The sequence below is a fragment of the Leptosomus discolor genome, chromosome 9, assembly GCF_034619465.1.
Source record: "Leptosomus discolor isolate bLepDis1 chromosome 9, bLepDis1.hap2, whole genome shotgun sequence".
NCBI lineage: Eukaryota > Metazoa > Chordata > Aves > Leptosomiformes > Leptosomidae > Leptosomus > Leptosomus discolor.
In genome coordinates this window covers 23,195,050-23,219,432 of record NC_141399.1, presented here as the reverse complement: position 1 = coordinate 23,219,432, position 24,383 = coordinate 23,195,050, and the positions used below count along the sequence as shown (strand labels likewise).

At 38.9% G+C, this 24,383-nt stretch overlaps 1 protein-coding gene across 3 annotated transcripts in view; it reads left to right on the top strand.

Moving 5' to 3' along the window:
• IQSEC1 (IQ motif and Sec7 domain ArfGEF 1) overlaps positions 1 to 24,383 on the top strand; it is a 343,350-nt gene that overhangs the window by 275,723 nt on the left and 43,244 nt on the right. For 2 of the 3 annotated variants that reach the window (XM_086469757.1, XM_086469758.1), the window contains exons 5-6: positions 17,170 to 17,452; positions 21,111 to 22,375. In XM_086469757.1, the coding sequence (XP_086325883.1) occupies positions 17,170 to 17,452; positions 21,111 to 22,375 (1,548 nt within the window). Of the gene's footprint in view, positions 1 to 225; positions 291 to 17,169; positions 17,453 to 21,110; positions 22,376 to 24,383 lie in introns of those variants that run through there. The other variant, XM_086469759.1, reaches the window with a different exon arrangement.

The window sequence follows — 24,383 nt, the reverse complement described above, 5'->3', positions numbered from 1 at the left end:
CGGCGGCCGCTTGGAGCAAGAGGCCCCCGGCGCGGTGAGGGGAGAGCGGCCGTCGGCGCCTCTCGTTCCCCGGGAAACATCCCTCCGCGCCTGCGCGCTTCCCCCCACCCCTCCCGCCACCGAACTCTGCGCGGCCTCTGAGGGGAGCGGGCGCGGGGGCGGGGCGGCCTGAGGGGCGGCTACGGTGGAGGCGCGGAGCTCTCTGCCTGCGACTTCGGCCCAGCTATGTGGTGCTTGCACTGCAGCTCGGAGAGGACCCAGTCGTTGCTGGAGCTGGAGCTTGACAGCTGGTAAGCCCCACTGGGGGTTGCGGGGGGGGAGGTGGTCCGGGGTTCACCACCCCCCTCCACCCACCCCCCCACGGCGTCTCTGCTCGGCGGGGAGCCCTGTGTTGTGACACAAAGGCCCGCCGGCCTCGCCGAGCCACCCGTAAAGCCAGGTGGAGCAGCAGCCCAGAGCCGCTCCGAGCTGCTTTGGGGGCCCGGCTTGCCGGTGGGCTCACCCCCTTTGTCTCTGGGGCGCTGCGAAGTTCGCCGCGAACGCACGGCGGTGGCAGCCGACGGTGGCTGTCTTGGCGATGACGGTGTTCAGGAGCCGATGTCCCGCGTCGGGGAGGGGGGGAAGAGTTGCAGCGCCGTCTATCTCGTAGGGACCTAAATTTGAAATCGCAGTCGTTTAAAGGTGGCATCAAAACGGACCCATTCTTGCTGGTCGGTGGCAGAGAAGGTGTAAAATCCCCGGAAGCTGCTTGAGAAGAAGTGCTCTTCGGGTGCGAGCGGAGTTAGCATGTGCGTTGCCGCTGAGATCTATGCATGGGTGTACGGAAGCCTGAAAACACTTCGTCGAGTTTGATATAGTACAAGAAATCACAGGACTGGTGTCAAACAAGCGGCCAGTTCTACTTCAAAGTTCTGGAGCATACTGTTCCCGGTGTTAGAAATCGACTGGGAGACGTGGCGTTGTACCTGTCAGCAGGGGAAGGTGCGTGATTTCAGGGATACTGCTCAGGGTAAACCAGCATTTGAGACTCATGCCCTCAGGCAAAAAAAAAAAAAAAAAAAAAAAGTTTAGTTCAAAGGCCTTTAAAGTAGGGATGCTGAATAACTGATGCAAGAAAAACAGAAAATGGGATTTGTCGTGTTAATGTGTACAGTCTCTATTGTTGTGTTGTTAACTACCAGAATACCATGCATCAAAATCACAAACCCGGTGCTCTGTTACATGAACCACTTGAAAACGAGATGTACAGACTAGTTTTTCTTGTGCAATACTGTGCGTAGATTATCATAGACTAAAATAGTTATTCTGGCAAGTGTACTTGTGAAATAAATTTCTCTGATGCATCGTGAAAGTTTATTCCACCAAATAAGTTCATGGAATTCTGAGCTGATCAACTGTTAAAGAAATCAATTTAAGTAAGGATAGACAACATCTTAAATTGGCTATGTGCATGTGTGGAAAAACAGAACAGGAATAAGTGACTAGATTCAGTGTAACTACATGTGAGGGCAACAGTGTCTTTTCTGGAAAAGAAAGGAAAAATGTTTTTTGATGAAGAGAAGTGTTTTATAGTACAGTTCAGCCACACATGTGATGATCCTTAAGCCCATTTTAACCCGTTGAGCTTGTGAGTTTCCTGTGTGGAGTTGGTAATGTTTGCATAAGTGGTGTTACACTTATTTGCCTGGCTACAAAACGTAACTTATAACTGTTAATTCACTGACAGATTTGCCTGTGTTCACACAGTTATGTTTTGCTATTCAGTCATTGTTTCAGATGTTTTTCCTCCATTTGTACATTGCTATGCACTTCCTTTCAGTTAAACTTGATTATTCTGCCTGATGTGTGAAAGAGGAATTGCTGAGTACTTAGTTTGGATGGTTGTATTTAACTGTGTTTATTCTTGTGGCAGATATCCTTCATATAAACACAGAATTCATTATATCTGCCTAGTGCTTTGGCAGAACTTAAGCCATGCTGAATAAAATGACCCATTTCCCATTTTAATTCTGTTTTTCTACCAGATTTGTTTTGTTGTTGTGATGTCGTGTTCTGGTTCCTGAAATTGCAGATATTAGGAGTAGTGTTATATAGTAGTCAGTTGCTTTTTTTCTCTTAGTTAAATAGGTGCTCAATGTTGGGCTTTCATGTGTGAAGTCAGCGATCATCCATATTTTTTCCTGTTTCTACTAACCTGAAATAATTCATTATCATCAAAAATACTAACTGTAGTACAAGGTCTGGAGCTAACCAGTGAAAACTGTAGCACTCAGCATATCAACACCATTTAGTTGTTTCTTGGCCCCTTTAGAGGCTCTTTGGGAATCCTGGTGCAGTTAATAAACAATTTGCAATTCTGATTCATTGAATAATTTGCAACTTTCAGGTAAGGAAACCCAAGGATTCAGTTCTTCACCTGAAAAGTGAAAATACCAAGCTGAAGAGTTAACTTCGGTTTGTTGTTCTTGTTACAAATCTATATTGGAAGGTTGCTAGGAGTTGACCCAGTGTTACTGCTGGGCAAGCAGACCTTCTCTGCTGAAGGTATCTTCACTAGCAGTTGGCAGGGTGTTCGTCTTGAGGACTGCTAAGTGGTTTCTTAGGGTAGGCAGCCCTGTGGCCTCACATGGGTTTTCATGCCCTGAGACCATTTTGTACTTGCAAAATTAAAATTCGGTCAAGGGAATTGCCTTTCTATTCGTATGGCTGTAGAAAGTGTTCCTCCAAATATTGAGTCTTCGTGAGAGTACTCTTCCATCTCTTGGAAGCTGGGATTGTTTCACGCCTTTGAGGATCTAGAGGATCCTAGGACTTCGCTAGGATTTTGAGTGGAACAACTACTTTGAAACACCAGTTCATCTTTATACTGATCATGTTTTCTCTGAAGTACAAAGATAGCAATTCAGGGATTAAACTTTCTGAAGAGGAAGATCTCATAATTGTGTAGCTGATTAGCACACTTATGCGGTTGCTCTAATTATGCCTACAAACTATTTCCTCTGAACACCAATAAGAAGTAGCTGTGAATGATACAAGCTGTACTGAAAGTAGCCTGTTGGTGGATGCAAGGTGTCATCCTGAACCAAAGCCAGCACTTGTGGAGACGCTACCTGTAGGTGTTTAACTTCTCCCCACGTATTTTCGTTGTGCTTCTTGATGTTTAACACCACAGATACTCAGACTTTGGGCATCTCTAGCAGAACATTGGGAAAGAAGAGTGCTAGAAGGGAGATACTGCTTTACTAGTAAAACATGTACTTTTGCCTACTGTGTGGTGTTCCAACTGAAATTGAAGACACTGCGTTGCCTTAACTATATAGCCTCAGCTGTGTGATTCTCAGTGAGTAAAATTGGGTTCAGCCTGCTATCAGGGCAGCTTTATTTTGGAAATATTAGTACCATAAAGATGTCCTGGAAACTAGCTGCTAGGCCTTGATAGAATCTCAAGATCCAAACTAATGCACCCTCTTTGTTGTAAACCCATATGCCTTCCAGATTCTGCATGATTCTGACAGGTGCAAAGGAATGGTTCAAGTTGTTATATCTTTGAATATTGTATTTTTTGAAAAAACTGTGGAGGACCACAATTTGAGGAGAAAAACCCCACTTTGTTGCTTTGAGCATTATGATTACATGGATGTAGATTACCTGGGTTGCTGTGTCTGTCGTGCCTCTTCATTGCAAGGATTTATGAAGGGCATTAAGGATGTGATTTTCTTGCCTTTTCAGCATTTACGTAGTTCTTTTTCTTTCGGAATTGATGGTAATTTTATTATTAATTTCAGAGTCAGGCATATTTTAATCATGGTAGCTGTCAATCAATTATTGCTTTTTATGTTTATTTAATAACAGAACTGCAGGAGAACTCAGAGACTGCAGTAAGATTGAGCCCTGATTACTCTGTTTGTTACATTAAATATATGAGGATGTGCCCTTAACCCAGCCACTGCCTGACCGACAGAACAACTGGAATTATGAAAAGATGAATCCTTTGTTTGGGGAGAAATTTAACCCAGCTTTATTTAGGTGTCATTTATGTTTAAACAAAGTATGGGCCACAAACCAAATTCATATTCCCAGGTTTGCTTCTTTATTTCTGTTGTCTAGCAAGACTGTGTAGTTATAAGAGCAGAATCGGGCCCTGGATTTGGAAGTTCATTTTTAGCATCCTGTATGTTGTCATTTTATGTCAAAACGTATGTAAACACAGCTTTTGTTGAATTCATACTTCTTTGTTATGCAAAAATAGTTACTGATCGTGGGCTTTTTTAGGGAGACTTATTAACCAAAAATATTTTAGTTAGCCCTTCTTGTGTCTTTCAGGAATTCATTTGAATTTTATTTGGAGGAAGGATGATTGTAGTTAGGGTACAGACAGAGATGGCAAGTTCACTGCACTGCTGTGATTTGACTCCAGGTTTATAGAGAAGAACAGATGCTGCTTTAATCTACTGTAGCACAAAGCCCTAGTATTATGTTAAAGGGGACTGCAAATTTAGCTAAATAAATCTTCTTTTTCTTCCATAAAATAGACAAAAGACCAGAAACATTTTCATGAAATTATTGTGGAGATGTCTTTAATAAAAATAAAGTAAAAAAGCCAAGCTTTAGTATGATAAAAAAATCAAAACCTTTTGTCCCTGTGAGAGAAACAGAAAATTAGAATGATTGCTTTGATAGCTTTTAATACAGGAAATGGATGTAGTATATCTGTTAATCAGATTCTTTCAGTAGTTCGGTGTCATCCCAGTTAAACTTGTGCTTAAAAACAAAGGACCCAATTACCTGTTGCCTTATGTTGTGCAAGCAGAAACAAAATGCATCAGTTATGATTTAGCTTCCTTTTATGTAAGTGGCTACATACAGGGCAGAGCAATAGAAAAAGAGTCCTAAACTTGTTTTGATGGGTACTTGCGTTGTTTAGTCCAAACAGTTTCAGTCACCCCCCAAATTCACCAGATTAACAAGGATGGATAACGATTATGGTTGTGATCCTTTCAGTTTTCATGAGTCAAGTCCGGGTAGGCTATGAAGGTACTTGCACAGAACTCCAAGGATAAATCTTCAGGAAGGAATGGATGATTCAGTTGGAAGCACTCCTGCATTTGAAGATAATACCAAAGACAGGGTTTCCCCTCATTGTTTGGGGAGGTTGTGCTGAGGAACTCACCATTAAATGAGGTAGACAGTGGTGTTCCTGATCCGGCTGCAGTTCCTAGGGCTCTAAAAGTACATAGAACAGGCCTGTATAAATCCCTGACTTTCTGGTAATTTTTCAGCTTAATAATAATAGCTTTTTTCTCAATCTAACTTCCTTCTGTACTTTCAGTTGGGAATAAAAATTATCTTTATTTTTCTTTCTTACATGGTTCTGCTTTATTGTAATGTGCTGTGAAACAGCTGTTGAATTTCCATTCTGGAGGTGACTGGGGTGACTCTCATGCTTTGAAGTTAACATTTCACAGGGTATTGAATGATAGATAATATTTTCAGCTGTTGTTAGATTCTTGAAAGACAGACAGTTCATTATTGTTGTTTATATATTCTTTTCTTATATACTGTGAACGTGTTTAGACGATACCAGCAATGTGGAGCATTTGGTAGAAACTGGTTTCAATAAGGAGCTGATTCTAATGTTTCTAGTTTTGGGAGAATGGGACCGTACAGCTGATAGTTCCCTGTTAATACTAGTAGCTAATGCTTTGTGAAATTGAGAGAGAACAGAGGATTGCCTAGCCGTAATGAAAATTGCCCTGAATGGTGACAACTTGTTGCAAACTTGGATTCTTTTTTTGTTATTAAAATATTAAGTGTTTTTGATTAGATTAGCCTAGAAGGAAAGAAATATTTGAAGTTTTCCTGTGCTGCAATAGTGCAGCATGTAATGCGAGGTCATTTCTGACTGCCTTTGGTTGACATTTTCAAAATCTGTCTTTGCACAATATTTCATTTTCAATTGACAAAATGGTGAGTCTTGTTTTCAGGAACTGGACTTCTTCCCTTGTCCTAAAATCCCATTTTCCATTGTGGAAAGATCTATGAATTAAGTCATAGTAAAGAGCCTACAAATTCTAGGAATGATCTGAGTTCTCTATTTTAGACCTGGTGTTCTTTTGTGATTGATCAGCCTCATGTGCAGCCCCCAGCTAAGGCAAGCTGTATCGACAGAAGTCAGTGCGGATTGTCAATGCTTCTGGGAGCAAGGGTTGCAGAGCCGTAGTGGGCATCTGTGTGCTGCCTTGAGATGAAGCTGCTACAAGCCGCAGTACAACCTAACAGTTACTCTCGTTCTGTGTACGTGCAGTAAATCCTCTATTTTTAGGCACTGATGGGAAGTAGCTAATAAAATTATTTAGAACATAGAGCAGATCTTCAAATTTTATAATAGATAAGTGTTGTAAGGAGAAAGTTCTTGTCTTGTGGTAAGCTTTGAAATAGCATTTATAGGTTTTGAAGACAGGAATTGCTACCTTTGTTACTTTTTTTATTGTGATCAGTGAGGTGGGTCAGAAGTCCTGCTGAAAGCTTACATTTAATTCCTTGCTAACACAGACAGAACTCTGAAATATATAGACTCAGCACAATGGAAAAGATATGTGAAAGAAAGGAAGTTTGTGAATGAGAAAAAGCATCTGTCAGCTCTTTCACTGATTCAGAGGTTGTAAGCAATCTGAGGTCTTGTTTTCCTGAGCGAAGATTTACATGTAGTAAGACACAAGCATATCTTTCTGAGTATGTCTTCAACTATCTTCTGTATTTGAATGCATTGCCTTGAATCTAAGTAACATCTAAAACATTTTGTTTTCCACCAAACTCCATACTTCAAACAAAGGATCTCTTACCATTTTGTTTCCTTAAACGTTATGTTCTGTACACTTTGATATAATCCTTGGGTGTTGCAGAGGATAGAATCTCACTGTGATTAAGGACTGGTTAGCAGTGATTCTGTTCCAGTAAGTTACAACACGGACCTCTCTCAATGTGTGCAGAATGCTCAAGGCTGGTTCCTGTTCTCAGTAGCTTGGTGGAGACACTGAACTTCACTGGGAGCAGGAACAGTTCTATGTTCTCATCCATTTTCTTTCCTACCCGGTGAGAGTTTCCCAGGCCCGTTTGCATTTTTGCGTATCAAAATGACACTGTTCTCTCAGAGAAAACTAGTAGGGGTCCCTTGTCTTTTGGGTTTGGTTTTTTTGAGACTTGGCACGACATAGTTGGCAGTCAAAATGGAGGGTTTGTGCAGTGTTTAAAATTGAGTGATACATTTATATTGTGTATACTTCTAGATTCAGTTAGATCAGTAAAAGTTCTTTCTCTGATCAGACTTTGGCTTGGCTTTTTCAAGTACGTTGCTCTATAACCTTATGGGTTTATCTGTAACTTCAGAGAGAAGTCAACCAACCACTGAAAGTTGAACAATCCCTTTCTTTCTGATTTTAAAAGTGGGAGAGCTTTAGCCAACTATTTCTTAAATCCAAGTGAGAGAACAAAGTATCTCATGTTTATCAGTGACATTGTTTTAAAGCACACCTCATTAGATAATAACAATATATTATTAACTAATTGAAATGGAATCCCTGGGTTGTTTTAAATAGGCCTTTTCTATAGTGTTTGTTTGCTACTGAAGTGAAAATATGGCCTAAATGAATACGGTTGTGATGTGGTCTGTGACTTTATCCGATATAGAGTCCAACACAGAAAGATGGTTTTGTTGTCATTTCTGCTGCCTGGACCCTCTGCATGCTTTTTGGTTAATGATGATTCTTAATTTCTCTCTGCCCAGGTACACAGACATACTTGAAGGGAAAGGCTGGTCTGCTCAAAAATTGTTCCTAGCTCTCTACCACATCTTCTTGGTAATAATTTTGAATAGTAAAGGGGCAAAACCTTAAAATGAGTCAAATGATAGGCATTATCAAGTGTATTTGATCTAAGATGAGAATACAGTTTTATTCTGGGTATGAAATGTCAATGCCTGAAACATTTTATTTACTCAGTAAACAGGATTTCGTTATAGATCTTTAATTCATGTTTATATGATACACAGTATATAGGAGGGGAAAGAAGAGTATTATCCACCAAAACCTGAACGGGGAGAGGAAACTCGTGTTAAGTCTCTTACAGAGCGTAATTGCCAGCAAGTTGATTTCTCAGCAGTGCCATTCTGAATCAGCTCTTCCTCTGGTGGGCTTGACACAACAGCTGAAGCCGCAACGGAGGCAAAATACAAGGATGGCTGGTACAGGACACCAAGGATTTTTGCATTATATCAAATGCTGCTTCAGCTGTGCATGCAAATTGGTTTTCTTCTCAGCTGCAGAAACTAAATCTTCCTTTTTAAAATTAGCATTGTATACAGGTCATGTCATGATACACACAATAGAATGTATTATTATCTTACTATCTTAAATACATGTCATATGTAGTGTAGATATGCTAAATAAGAGGATTCCAGTTGCCAAATTATGTATCTGAATAAATAATAAATAGTTGAGGCCGTATTCTACCACAGCTGCATTGAGAAACTCCATAGGTTTCTGAAGCTTATCCTGTTGTGTAAGAGTTTACATAGGAGGAACAGAGCAAAGTCTGCAGTGGTAGGTAGACTTTCACAGATTTTGTTGAATTGTCAGATACCACAGTTACACAATTTTTCCCTTTAGTCCCTGTAAGAAGGTAGACATCGTTTTGAAGCATACATGACGTTTTCTGATGTTAGTATGTTTTATGCTAACACATCAAGAGGAGGCGCTGACCATAAAAACCCTCTAAAAATTGGGCTGATAAATTTGAGAACTCTTCCTCTAGCCACAAGCCTCAAATTATTACCATAGTCATCTTTTAATACAATTATCAATTTTTAAGGAGTTTGAAGTATGGAATGTGGTAGTTGCTGAATAAACATATGCTGGGTGATGATTAACATGGATTAGCAGAGTGTGACATTGTCTGTCTTTACCTGAGCTAGAAGCTAACATTTGTAAGCTGTGCTCGCGTTCTGTTGATGCTGTCAGTCTCCTCTGTTACTTTCCAGCTGCTAAATAAGGAAAATAAAATGCAGCTTTGCCTTTAGGAGATAGGGTTTGTAAGGCATTAAATGGATACTGGGCGAGGGTTGGCTGGTTGGTTTGTTTGACCCTTCTACAGTAAATACGTGTCTGCTAGCCAATATGCTGCCACTGTTTGACTTAGACAAAGGTGATGTGTGAGGTGTTTAACCTTCCTTCTCCTCCTTGGAAGCTGAAGATAATCTCAAGTAAGCTCTTTTCAAATGGATATTCCTAGTTCTTAAATCTATTATAAAGGTTGTTCTCTAAAAGGGAGAAGTTGGGTGAGTTTTCCTTTGGCGCTCTTTTCACTGTGCTGGTGTACATCTCCATTTTGGAAGAGGCAGTGCATTAATTCCTGCATTCTGTTTTGGCGTGGAGAAAAAAATCATCTCTCATCTTTCTTCCCCTGCTCTCCGCTACTACTAATAGCATATAAGACTGTGGGTCAAAATGCCGTTTTTTAAAAAATGGTTTCGTTAATGCTGTCTACGGGGTTATTTAGTGACAATTAAAACTTGGTAGTGCCCAAGTGAGTAGATGTTGGGGGTTTTTCTGTAATTTTGAATCCAGGACTTAGACCAGAGCAAATGAAGGTTTGCAGTGTACATAGTGGTACTTGTCTGTGGAACTCTGGTTGCTCTGTCAGTGGTTGTCAGACTGTGTTTTAACTTAAGCTGGCTGTTACTGGCAGTCTTACTGCACAAAACATTACAGAACAGAGCAGTTGCTTTGTTAGTATTTGCTTCTGAGACACATGCAAATTTTGTCTGGATTTTTCTTGCAATGATATTTAACTTCAGTAAGATGAATTACCTGGCATGTTACTTTGATGTGCATTAAAAGCTTTCATTTGTTTTTAACAGAAGCAGCTGAATTGAGAGTGCATTCTAAGTAAAACAAGTTGGTCAATATTTCTCTCCTGGATCAAAGCTTTTGTCATTGCCTGTGAATACTGTTGTTCATCATAATGGCTTTGAACTTTTGACAGTGTATATTTGAAGATAGATTGGTTTGTTAATGTTACTGCATTTATTGAATTTGGGGATTTGTGTAAGTTCTTAATATAATTGACTGTTGTTTACTAGACAGTGCAAAAAGGACATGGCACCTAGAATGAGATTTTAATCTGTTGCAAACTGTACTAATAATATACTTCTGCTCAGATGTTCTCACTCCATTGGGGATTATTGTAAGGGGGGGGGGGTGTGAAGAAAAATGCTGAGAAACTTAGCTTGTATGAACCTACATATGGCTAGTTTTGCATTTTAAGAAGTTACATTAAGAACTTTTTGTCGAGAGTAATTTGAGATAATAAAGTGCGTACATCAGAGTTTTAATTAAATACACCTTCTAGTTTATAGCAGAAGGCACCATAGGTACTGCAGTGTAAGCCAGCTCTGAAGCAGTGGAGTGTACCCTTGTGTCAAATGAATGCTTGTGTTCAGATGAAGTTGAGTATGGGAAGTCACAGTTTTAGTTAGCAGTGTTATTTTTGTAATTGTCATTTAAAACATCACATTCAAATTAGCACTTTGTTGCACTTTCAAAGAGTGCAAAAAGGTTATATGCAAGAAATAAGCTTTTCTAGAGGTTTATTCCTCTGTGGAATGCCTAGGTTTGACCTAAACATTTTTGCCATTTAAATGGGTTTTTTCAGGCTTCATGTTTGGAGTGTCTGACTGTGCCAGCTGCTCTAGCAGCTGCTGTCATGCTTCTCTCTGTTACTCAGAGTTAGTTCCATGGGCGACTTCTGGTCTGCATTCTTTGAGCTAGGTAGGGAATTTGGATCTGTTTCAAGTGGGTATCTATAATTAGGAGTTATGATCAGAGTTTGACTTTTTTAACCTCCAAATTTTAAAGAGAGGTAGTTGGTGTAAAACAAATGCATAGCGCTTCTTCCTTCCTGGGCATTTGAGCCTATTTATATAGGGTATTTATTTTTGAATGAGGCAGAAGTTTTATTGGGAATCATGGTTATGAAATGAGGTTTTAATACCAAAAGCTTCACTCTTCGGTTTGCATTTAAATCTGTCTCATAAAACATATGACAGAGTCCCTAGGTATCTAGATACTTCAACTGTAGATACCATGTTAATGTTTATGGACAGAAAAGTTTCTGGGACAAATGAAGAAAATAAGCTTGCTGAATTGTTATGTCAGTAGATGTGACTTTAAGGGAACCAGATTTATGTGTGTTTTTTCCTGAAGAGGGGAATAAGTGACATGTATTCAGGGAGAAGTGGGCAAGTTAGAGAAGGGATGGATTGAGGAATTTCATGAAGGACTACTCATGTAAATGCTTCACTGTTGCAACAAATAAAATAAACATATAAATCCTTCAAGTTCAATTTGAATTCAGGTTATGCAAATGCTGTCTCTGGCAAGTGATGCTCTACCACAGTGATGCTTTAAAAACAGCACCTTCCTAAAGAACAGAGCACTTGTAGTATCATGGCAAAGCTGAGTGGTTTTATCATCTCATGCTGACTAGAAATTTCAGTTGGCCATGGTTTTCTTACTGTATTCATAATACTTGTGCATACTTTCCACAATACAGAAGAAAAGGAATTTATTCTGTATACCTTTGAACTTGTGTTCATACTTTTAACGATCTAAAATGCTACGAAAAAAACTTTAAGATGTAGCAGCACAAACTTATTATATTGTCATACTTCTCTTTATGTCCAAAACAAGTTTTTTACAGGATGGATATCATGCTAATTGGTTCTCATGTGTGTACCATCCAGTTGTTAGGGCCTGTTTTCAATTTCATTTCTTTATATTACCCTGTTGAAAGTCCATTTGAAATGAATTGTGAAAATGACTGGTGATTTCAGAGAATGTTCATTGGTAAAATAATTTCTCAAGTATTTACTCAGTTTTGCTGGGAGGATCTTTTGGTTCTATTTTAAAACATTGCATGCAGTTTTAGTTTGGCATTTATGTTATTTAGAAACATGTTGAATTTCTTTGTTGCTTTTAGTTCCAAACTAAATCTGCAACATACCGGTTTGAACATTTGGATGGTTTCTGTAGGCATATGTTCTCATTATCTTCGTATTTTAGTCCTAAAAATGCACTGGGACACTTAACTGCTTGTAAACTGAGGTTTCTGAGCTGGGTGGGAATACTGAGTAATTCCTTGCATCTGATGTTACTGCTATATTCTTCCTCTTTACATGCACATAGCTTTAAAGATAAGGTACTGGGCCTCAGTAAAAAGGGAACTTCTGGTTATTTTGTTCTCTTTCATAGTATAGTCTCTCTGAAAGGTAAATGCTTGTGCCTATGGATCCAAACCTGCATCTTCTCTGATCATTTTGCTGCTGTTGTCAGTGGAACGAGTACGTCTATACTCATGCAAAAGCTTGGGGTTAGCATTTTACTGAAATTTAGGTCTTGAGGACTCTTTCTGGTTTCCATTTTAAGCTCAAATGTTGAAGTCATCTTTTTCAAAATTTTGTCTCTATTGTGCTTTCTTCTGATTTTGCTAAGATAGTAGTTTGGCAAGATTTGAAGGAAAAGGCAGGTGTGAATATAGAAATGAAAAATTAATCAGAGAATAACAGTAGATATTCAAACATCCTGAATAATATGTTATTTTAAAATATGGTAGTGGTTTTAGTGTACTGGTTACTAATTATAGCCTTTGTGATCAGAAGTATAAAATAAGAGACAGGGAAGAAAAGACCTGCCAGGTTTCTGCTGCTAAAATGCCTGGAGAGGAAATATTTTGTTTTGCTCATGGCTAACCACACAATCAGGTTTTGTGATTAGACAAGAGGGAAGGAGGAAACAGAGCTTTTCCATATTAGGTGATTCTTGAAATGAACTGATCACCTGAATAGTGGGAAATACCTGTGGAAATCACAACCTTTTTCTAGCTAGCAACATCATCTACTTCACATTTTGCCAGCTGGGATCTGCTGTATGTATGTTAGTCGAAAGATACAGCCAGGCACCAGGTTACTCAGCTTTAACATCTAGGCAAATTAGTTAGAAAAGTGGCTTTTGGCCACTGCTGTGTGCACATTGGTATTAGTCTTTGAGACGGAGCAGTGAGCTTTGATTCTGTCACTGTTAGACTGCAATGTGCATCATGGGTAAATACAGTGTTAGCTGCACTGCGGGAGTGACCCTTATCTCACTGCCCTGCTGATGAAGCCGACAGATCCTACTTGCGTGCACATATGTCACTTCAGCTGATGTATTTTTGAATTAAAAGTGTTCGCAGAGTGTGTGGCTTAGCTCTTGCAGAAGTCTAGAGCCATACACACACAAAATAAAAGAAAATGCCTGAATCCATCTGTGTGTGGTATTTAATAGTGCGTTAGGTCATTAGAAAAAATAAAAATAATCTGATTCTCACCAATAGTTTTACATATCTATTGAGATACGTTAAAAATACTGTACTTGGTCTGTTTCCATTTTTCTCTAAGCCTTTCTTCTTCCCTATTGTTCCTTGATGCAGTGGTGTTTGGGGTAGGTTTTTTTTTTTTAAAGTATTACAAGTTGAGGTTTATGCAGGAAGAAACTTCCAGTGTCAGTTTCTGATATAATACTGATTCAGTGCTGGCCAATCTTTCAAAAAAGTAATTTAGATGTACAAAGAAACAAAGTTTTTCTGTGGCTCTGTTTTAAAGTTTTGTTCATGCGAAGTGATATTAATGGTACTAATTATTTTTAAGTATTTAGTTTCCATTTTCACTCTTTAGCTGCGCCATTCTCTGCTTCTTTGTAAAATACTGGCAAGCAGCCTTTCTCTTTTTCTGGCTTGGCAGATAATAAATATTTTTTGCTGAAACAGGAGCATGAGAAAACAATTGGAGATCTAAAAATCAAAGGTTAATTTGAACTGTTTTGCAGTCTCCTAATATTACACAGTTGGAACACTCACTGTGTTGCCGGTCTCGCTGGTAATATGCTGTTGCGCATTTCAGGCAGATGAACAAAATTTATCCGCTAGCTTTTTTAAAAGACTGAAATTATCAGTAATTCTACTGGACATGTATAGCAGGTGGCAGATGCTTCAAATTGGAGACCTTTATTATTTCTACTTCCAGTTGGGGCTGGGTCAGGTGTTAGACTGGCCATTTTTGCGGTGCACTTAACGTACTTAATTTCTCACCCGTCTGAGAAAGACAATGTATGCAGGGTGCCTACTGGAAGTGAAATAGTGCTAAGAGAGGTGTCTAACTGCTCCCCTAGTCCTAGGAGGACTTGCTCTGCTTCTTGTTGCAAGCCTGGAGCAGGATCCCTGACATTTTTGTGTGGTGGCATTTTTAATAAGTGGATAGATAAAAAACGGCCTTGTAACCCTGCAGTGACTGCCTCTGTTCCGAGTCTGTTTTGAAGGAAAGGTACCCTTTTATCATACAGTCTTTGAAAACAGACATGGGCAGGGTGATTCTCAATTCCATACTCCTGTTCCACAGTGCTGTCTGTGCACTTGCTCTATAGTGGAGCAATACATGTTGTCAACCTTAAAGCTTCACACAAGTTGTATTTGAAATATTTTTCTTTTCCAAACATATGTAAAGTAAGAAGTAGAAAGCAAGCTGCTGTTCTTTGTCAGTGGAGTTTCGTTTTTATGAAATAACTCATGTGAAGCTTCAGCTGCTCTTAACAGACAAGGAAGAGCTAAATGGGAGAAAGCCTTAAAATATGCAATACTGACTGTGCGCACTTGGTTGCTTTAAAGGGCTGTTGTGCGGGAGGCTGCCTGTTGTAAAAGGTAATTACTTCCCTGCTTCAAAGGTCAGATGTGATAGCAGGGAATAGGCCTATGAGCAAAACGAGATCAAGCATTGCAGTCAGTCAAGGATCATATTTATGTCTGGAAAAAGTATGAAAGACAAACTGAAAATAAGGAAGAAACGCTTAACTTTAATCAGAGCCCCCGGCAGACCCCCTTTGAATTTTTAGGGCAGTGCCCTTCTTGTTGATGAAAAGGTTAAGTGATCCACCGAAGGTACCGTTACTAAAATGTCAACACGAGATTATAATCAATGTGGAAGGGTTATTAAATAGCTGACAATTTAAAGGCAAGGAAGGCAAAAATAGTCACCAAACCTAAGAAGGGGGAAATGGTGATAATTCCTGACTTCCTGTTAGAAACAAATTTACTATACTTGTATGAAAAGTACTTACGAATCAGCTTTTAATCAGAACCTGTGATGTACAAAATAGTGTGGCCTCACAGGAGAGCAGATAAATGTGGTTTAGTATTTGGAGAAAGAATGTGAGGCAGTTCAGTGTCATACTAATTTCTTTAATGGATACTTTAGAGAGAATGATTTGTTTGTTTTTAATGGGTGGTTACACAGTTTCGATGTCACTTGCAAAACTGGATAATTTATCACTTTTAAGTTGAAAGTCAGCTGTATCACAGAGGGAAAGGGATTAGTTTCCTGTCAACTTCCTTTTTGGAAAAAGCAATGTATGTGCACTGAAAATAATTCCAGCTTGGGTAAAGTGTGTTTGAAAATACATTTTGGGTAGAGTCATATTTTGATGGGCAAAGAAAGAGGACTTGCTTTCAGTTTTACATGTTTATGGAAACATTTTAAAAAATCTAAGGGGCTTTTTTTCTCCTTCACTTTGAGAAGTACACGCTGTTCAAGCTAGAAGTTTTGCCAGTGTTAACCTTGATCTCTTCTGGCACCGCAGTCCGTTGGAAAATGTTCTTTCAGAAATCGCCCTGTACTTTGAACTGAAGGGACTGCTGTGGTATGTGTATGTAGCAAGGGTCACAGCATTTAATTTCTGAGAGACAACAGGAGGGCTTTGGTTTTTTATGTTCGTATACCTGTGAACAAAAGCAAAATAAGAAATAAGGGCGTGGTGGGAATATGGAATTTTGCTCCTTTGGAGTTTGGATGTGCCTGTTCCTAAAACAAAATAGGCGAAGTGCTGCAAATGCATGAGTGAAGTGTTTACTACATCTTTTGAGTGATAAAAAAAGGGAAAATTTTGGTTTTCTACCAGTGCTCTGTGTACAGAGGATGAGACAGATAATAAATATTTATGTGAAATATATGAAAAAGATGGAAGAGTGGAAGTGCATACCCTGTTGTGATGAGAAATGCCCTACTGTAAATATAAAACAAATGCAAATTATTATTAGTCATCATCACTTCAAGATAAACCTTCACTGGGACTCAGTTTTAAAATGTTTCCTACTGTGTACAACTATTGTAATATACAGGTTTTTTCCTTTCCTTTTTTCTTCAGTAATAACAGCGTTCATGTGCAAATGAAATGTTTTATTTGCCAGATAGCAACTCTTGTGTTTTGCTTTCATTAGCTAGAAACACCATCCCTTGGGTGCCAAAAGTATCCCCTGGGAGCAGTCTTTCAGTAACTGAGATTTCTCCTGTAGGTGCTTTTTCCCAACTTCATTTTCTAGAAACATAGTTGCTCGCAAGATCAATTAAATCCTAAATCTCCGCTGAGTAATGTGAAAATAATCCTTTCGTGTTAAACTGTAATATAACTGGAACAGGCTGCCTGGGGAGGTTGTGGCATCTCCTTCCCTGGAGATAGTCAAAACTCACCTGGGTGCAGCTCTGTGCAGCCTGCTGTAGGTGAACCTGCTCTAGTAGGGGGTAGGACTAGATGATCTCCAGAGGTCCTTTCCAACCCCTGCCATTCTGAGATTCTGTGAACAGTAAGAAAGTATTGCTTTTATTTGGCAAGGCAAGGAAAGATGCAAGTAAGCATCTGTCATTTTGAAACAGAACAACTTGGAAATGAGCAGTCTTACCAGAAATTAAAAGTTTTCATTTAGTTTACACAGTAGTTGCTCAGCGACTTCTTTAAGATGTTATTAATAATTACTGTATAAAGTTAAATAATGCTTGAAACCTCCATCCTCCTGCTTGACTCATGCTCTGAAGATGACCTCTGCAACAGAAATAGAGACTTGCGTAGATTACAGTGAAAACTATGGTGTTTGACATGAAAGCCACATTACCCTGTACCAACTGCACCTGAGTTTGAACAAAACTTTCTGGATGTCTGCATAAAATGATACTGAGCAAAACTATGCTGTTTGTTGCTGAGAATTTTGGTATACAATAGTCACCTGAGGATTTTCCTGTCTTTTCGTTCTGTCTAGTGTTGAGGGTGAAGCTCCAAGCAGTGAAACTGGCACATCTTTGGATAGCCCATCTGCTTACCATCAAGGACCCATAACACATAGTTCAGCTATAAATCCAGATCATTACGATCATTCTGCTTATGGGCTGTATTCTGTCTCCCCTGGACAACAAAGATCTCGGAGGCCGAAACTTCAGCACTCAACATCCATACTGCGAAAACAAGCAGAGGAAGAAGCTATTAAAAGGTCAAGGTCACTTTCTGAGAGCTATGAACTCTCTTCAGACCTACAAGATAAGCAGGTATTTGAGTTTTGTTACCTAATTTATGGCAACAGCAACATGTCTGTAAGCTGGCAAAAATCTTTTCTAGCATCGCTTCAGTTGTGATGCTGAAAATACTTTTATTTTCCTGTGACCAACTTAGTTCAAATAGTCATACGTCAGCATTTCTGAGGTTTTTGACTGACTCTTTGTGTTGTGTCATCCCTGTGTCCCATACCCCTTTCCCTGTCCTGAAGAAAGGTGTAAAAGATATGTTAACAGTGTTAAAAATAAAAACAGTTCTACGGAATTGTAATTTCATGCTTGGGACAATACTAGAAAGTAATAATGCAAAATATTTTTCTAAGAAAATAAGTAATTTTGAAACCTGGATGTCTTTGTTGTCGCTGAAAGAAAGGAAGAACTTATTGCAACTGTCCCTTGTGTCTGTGGGGTGGATTCAAGGTCTTAATTGGTTTTGCTCAACTAGGCAAAACTCCCATACGCTTTACAAAGGACTGGATGGAAGCTGTGTAGATGTTCGTAGCCTTTGAGTCCTGTAACACAGTTAGCCTCAGCCATTCCTTTTAAGCTTTACTCCGAATGTAGTCCTATTTGATAGATGTTTTTTGCCATATCGGTTCATATTTATCATTTGAAAATGCAAATATGCAGGATGCACTGGATTTCACGGATAGATGAACAGTAGCCGATACATCAGTGGTTTTGGTCGGGTTATTTTGTTGGTTTATTTTGTTAGAGATCTTTCTTGATACAGAATATTTTGTTTACTGTGAATCTTCGTAGTGTATTGCATAATGACTCCAACTTATATGTGGCGAAAGTGGAAGCTGGCAAAATTCCTCAGCCAGGAAGTGGACTACTCCTGATTTTGGACTACATGTTGATAGTCAGTGAAATGTATAGGGGCTAAGTCTCATTTGCCATCTGTTTGTTGTTCTGAAATTTCAGGTTGGAGAATCATGCAATGTTGTTGCAGAGAGAAGTGGAAGAGCAGAGCTGAGCTCTGACTTAAAGTTGAAGCCAATATTTGGAATAGCAAGTATGAGTTTAGTTTAACCTTTATGCTCACCAAATTCTATACTGGAGTGGGGACATATCAAGTTCCTGATTCTCGATCTAGATTATGCCAGCTCTGCTATTAGATTGGACCGCCTTCTGAGACCTAAAATCTTACTTCCTTTTCCACCTTTGGCAGTCATTTTTGCTAGATGTCTCATAAGGGATTGATACAGAGTGTAGGGCTTACTGAAGAGGTCTGCTGCACTGCAGATATTCCACAGAGCCTAATTCCATTTGTCCTTTTATGCCGGTTTGATAGAGAATGAGGACTGCAGATGCTGTTTTGTATTTGTTCAGGGAGTCCTACACAATAAAAAGCAACAGTGATACATAAAGGAAGCTTGATACTGAAGAGTTGCTTAGTGCTCTTGAAAAGCTTTCATTGAAATCTTGGAAGATACTTTAAAACTATTTAGGAAAATGGCCAAGGCTTTACCTAAAGGCAACGTACATTAAACAGGCATTAAAAAGGTGCATTAAATAGGCATGAAAATTTATTAGAAATATTAGACGCAAGTCTAATAAATCATCTAGACAAATTGCAAAATACTCTCAATTAAAATTTCTCCCTAATTTATGATAATCAATGATGATATTTTCTGTGTAAACCTTAAGGACAGCAGCCTGTTTGCAAGAATGAAGTCCAGGTAATTTATTTTATAGAATATTGGGGTTTTTTTTTATTCTTTCACACCAGCTATGCTAGTTTTCTTTAGGTTTGACATTTAATTTTGAGAGGAGAACTAAATTGCAAAGTAATAATTTGCTTTGAGTTTAGTCCAGCAAAGCAATCTCTTGTGATTTATTTAAACATACATGACCTAATGTATACTACGGATAGAAATAGTAGCACATATGTGGCTGCAGTGGCAGGGTTGTGGTAGAAGTTCTTAATAATTTTTTTACTCTTCGGAATGCCTTACAAGTAACTTCGTAGCCTCTTTGGCATGTGCAAATGTGGGGGTAATACAACCCCCATTTGGGGGTGAAAGGCTAAACAATTGTTTTAAAGACAAAGTATACAAAATTATGCAGAGATTTATAAATTCCCAGCTCAGCTTTTTGAGCTCGGTTAAAAGAAGTTTCAAGATACAGTCAAAAGAGCAATTCCATAGCAGTAATCCTGGTCTGAGCCCATCCGAGGAGTTGGCCCACTCAGTTTATGCCAATAACTGTGCGTTCTAGATGCATTTTTTGGATCTAGAATTAAAAAAAAATAAAATTCAATGATTCACGTTTAAAAACACCGAGCCAAAAAGGTGATCACCTTTAATGTGGAAGTGGAATGGGAGCTGCTGAACCTGCCAAAAGCACTGAAACTAGTATGTCAGCTACTCCCAAATGACAGATACAATGGACTAGAAAGTGATTTTTTTAGTAGCATTTATTTCCTTCCATAGAAGGGGGGGGTGAGCCCCTCTGCACGTCAGTATCCTGGACTTAATTACTTGGAGAGGTCTCCAAAGTATGAGGGGGAGAGGTTGTGTGTGTACGTGCATGTAATGTAAGTAATTAAAACAGGATGTCTAATGAAAAAGGGTACCTGGATTTGCAAGTGAGGAGAAATGACTTTTGAATCATTGGAGTATTATGAAAATTGCATGGACTTACACAGAAATACTGCCAGAAAAATGGTGGTTTAAATTGTAGTACTAAATGTACTGGTTTGTCGTGGATGTTTTGTGTTTGTGAATAATATGGATCCAACAGAGGCTAATCAGAACAGAAATTAAGTATTGGGGAAAAATTGAAATTAAACTACTTATTAATCTTGTTCAGTGTTTTTTAAATAAGTGATGCTTTTTATGTCTTGAAAGAAAAGGTTTGAAAATATCTAATGAGTATTCCAAAAGTATTTACATGTTGTTTTCACTAGGTTAAACTGCTGGCATTTATAATGTATTTATTTTGCATATTCATTCTGTTAAGTGAAACACTGGCAATGTTGGGTGTAATTACAAAAACTAAAATAGGTTTGAATTTCTATCTAGAAAGTTTGAAATATGTTCTTGGTTTGAGGAAGACTGTGTATGTGAATAGTATATCAGAGAAACCTCTCTGGAAGCAGATGGTCTGGGAGGCTCAGTTTTGGTTTGGTATCAGGCCTGGGTGAAACGATGCTACCCAGTTTTTATTCATGTAGAAAGCAGTGAGTGCCTGGAAAGGTGATGGCCACGTCTAGAATTTACTCACCAAATATGTCAACCTGCATTATACTTGGATTTCACTTCTCTGCATTTGTCCCTGCAAAGAAAGAATGACTGTTGTGTGCATTAGTGTCCTGCTTTGTCTGCTTTGACGTGGGCACACCAGTGCTAATGTGTGAAACCCACAATTTAAACACACACACACACATTGCCAACACCTTAATTTTATATGACAACATTCACAAGCCCTATTTTTGTCTGCATTTTTACGTTGGAATTTGCAAATGACTCTTCAGTTCACTGTTTGCGTAGTTGTTAGTCTGGAGCTTTGAGGTTTTGCTTTTAGAAACAGTATACGCTTTGAAAAATGTCTGAAAATTGAGGTTGTTAAAAGACTTTTTTGTTATACCTTAACCTTGTTCTAACCTGCATCGAGTTACAAAGGCATTGTGTTCATCCTTTCACAGGTGGAAATGCTAGAACGGAAATATGGAGGCCGTCTCATAACTCGACATGCCGCTCGTACTATACAAACAGCTTTTCGCCAGTATCAGATGAACAAAAATTTTGAGCGTCTTAGAAGTTCTATGTCTGAAAATCGTATGTCAAGACGCATTGTACTGTCCAATATGAGAATGCAGTTTTCCTTTGAAGGACCTGAGAAAGTCCACAGCTCTTACTTTGAAGGAAAACAAGTTTCTGTTACAAATGATGAGTCAAAGCTGGGATCCATGGTACCATCTGAATGTGGTGACCTTGGAGAGCCAGCTACAATGAAGTCTCCAGCAGCATCTACTGATTTTGCTGATGCTATAACAGAACTGGAGGATGCTTTTTCCAGGCAAGTGAAATCCCTTGCAGAATCCATTGATGATGCACTGAATTGCCGTAGTCTACATTCTGATGAAGTCCAGACTCCGGATCAAGTCAGAAGTTGTGAAATGGAAAGGGATAGTTGTCCTCAAACTAAACCAGCAATTCACAGTGTGGATCACAGGAAGCTTGATGAGATGACAGCATCATACAGTGATGTTACATTATATATTGATGAGGAAGAGTTATCTCCACCCCTTCCGCTTTCCCAGTCAGTAGACAGACCGTCCAGCACAGAATCTGATCTGAGGCTCCGGTCCATGAACTCTTGTCAAGAGTACTGGTCCATGACCCATAAAGATGATAAGGTAGACACTGATACAAGCTGCAGGAGTACCCCATCACTGGAATGTCAGGAACAGAGGATGAGGATGGATCATCTGCCATTGCTAACTATAGAGCCACCTAGTGACAGTTCAGTGGACTTGAGTGATCGGTCAGAGAGAGGCTCATTAAAGAGACAAAATGCATATGACCGAGGGATCACTAGTCAACAGGGAAGCCCAAAACACATCCCTCACAGTATTCCTGCCAAGATTATATCCCGAGAGGAACAGGAGGCCAGACATAGGGCTAGGCCTATAGATAGTCACTTAGCTATCAATGGCACAGCAAACAGGCAAAGCAAATCAGAGTCTGATTATTCTGATGGAGACAATGACAGCATCAACAGCACTTCCAACTCTAATGATACAATAAATTGCAGCTCAGAATCTTCTTCTAGAGACAGTCTAAGGGAGCAAACCTTGAGCAAACAAACATACCACAAAGAAACTCGTAACAGCTGGGATTCCCCTGCTTTCAGTAACGATGTTATCAGGAAACGCCATTATAGGATTGGACTGAATCTTTTTAACAAGTAAGTACAGCATTTCCTCCTTTTCTCTCTGTGTTTGGTAGAAACATAGCCACTGAACCAGGAATATTTTTCTTGTATCAGACAAGTGAGACTGGTGTCTGACTTCTTGGTGAAAAAAATAAGCTGCTTGTGGTGACTGTTCATATTACTTACAAGTTGACATCTTCATAGTTAAACAGCTTCAGGGGAAAAGAAAAAATATATTTTTGTGTGTGTATATATATAGTAGTAAACTATTGAAGAAGATGGATCAGATTCCTTTCTTGTTGAAAAATACAGTGGCTTAATCCTGATCCATTTAGATTTCTTCCTGCCCTAATCATGTAGGTATTGTAAAACTTGTCATCTGGGAATTAGAAATAACAAGCGGTGTAAGATGAGTTTCCTGTTTAACATAGACAGGGTCTGGAATTTGTTCAGTAGATTTTATCAAAACTTTGATACTAAAAACGATGTGCTGAATATTTTTATGCTAAATAAATATTTATTATTTGTCATAAAATCTGTATTTCTGCTGCTGATGTTAATTTCCCAAGTATGGAGTTGTTTAAAATGTCTATAAAATAACTTTCTCAAGTTGCTTTGTTTTATTGAAATACTTTCTTCTTTGGACACTCCTATGTGTCTGTAGAAAACCATGAATATTGATAGAGGGTAACAAATAATATACTACCCTAAACTCTGTATTCACATTGTTGGAGTTACACAGTTCTATCATAATCTGAAGACAAGAACAGCTAAGTGGTTGGTGTTAGGATTCCTAGGTTTTCTTCACTGCTTAGTTAATGCCTAGGGTGCCAATTTCCCTACCCTAGAATGGGTGTAATTTGCTGAAACCTTTTCTGGTACTAGTGCTTGTAAAGCTCCTCAGAATGCTTAGGTGAGAGATGCTAAGTGTTAAGAATTTTTTCCTATTTTCCTTTAAAATAATGTTAGCAGCTCACAGTGTTTGTGTAAATTTTTGAAATTTTCTACAGAGTACTTTAGGATTTATCTATGAACATTTTGTGGCTTCTGAAGAGCTAACAGGTGTTTCAGCATGCTGCTATAGACCTTCCTTCAGTCTCCTGCAGCTTGAATGACTTCAGCTCTCCTCAGCTAGCAGTGCTGTGATTTGTTTTATTTGGATTAATAGGTCAGTGGTTCATCATATAATAATACATTGTAACACTGCAGGTAACTAAAGCTTTTTGATGCCATCACAGGAGGCTGTGTGTTACAATACTGAGTATGGATCGGCCAGGTTTGGCTGTAAAAACTTTCAGGTTTGTTTTTTTTATCTTTTAAAAAGTTAATAGGCCTTTATGGAAGCTTTTATCCAATTGCAAGTATGTAAGTCATGGCATCTCTGCAGCTTTTACTGCTCCTGAAGTAGAATGGGTAGGAAGATATATCAATTTGCTTTTCTAGGAGATTAACATCCTCGGTGTGGGGGCTGGAGAGAAAGTACTGTTTGGCTGACTTTTAAAATACTTGGTGTTTGCTCAGTTTTTTGCACAGTAATTAAGCCTTAAGCAGTCAATGATTAGTGAACTTCAATAAGGTTGACAATAAGGTTTTTTGAGTCAATTGCAGAAGAGTAAGAAAAAAGGTGAATAGAGAAAGTGGTTAAGCAGCAAGCACTGGAAATTGTCAGCTGCTTCTAGTGACATGCTGTATCAGTAGGAGAATGAAAGTGAAAAGTAAACATCAGGAATAGAGAAGAATAGAGACTGTTGCTTGAAACACATCAAAGTAGTCTTGCTGTATGGACTTGAACAGAGATTAACCTTTTCTATATATTGGCTGGTTGAAAGATGACTTGCAGTTTCTTAGCAGTGAGTTCTGAAAGACAGCACTGCACAGAACTCCAGGCAGCACCTCCGTGCAGGATCTTTTGCTGTGTGTGTTTCATTCCCCCACCTCATTTTATCTCCGGTGTTGATACAGAAAGGAAGATTCTCATTACCTTCTGATTCTACTGATAGCTCAGACAGTCCTTGAGTATCCCATATATCATGGTTCTGAT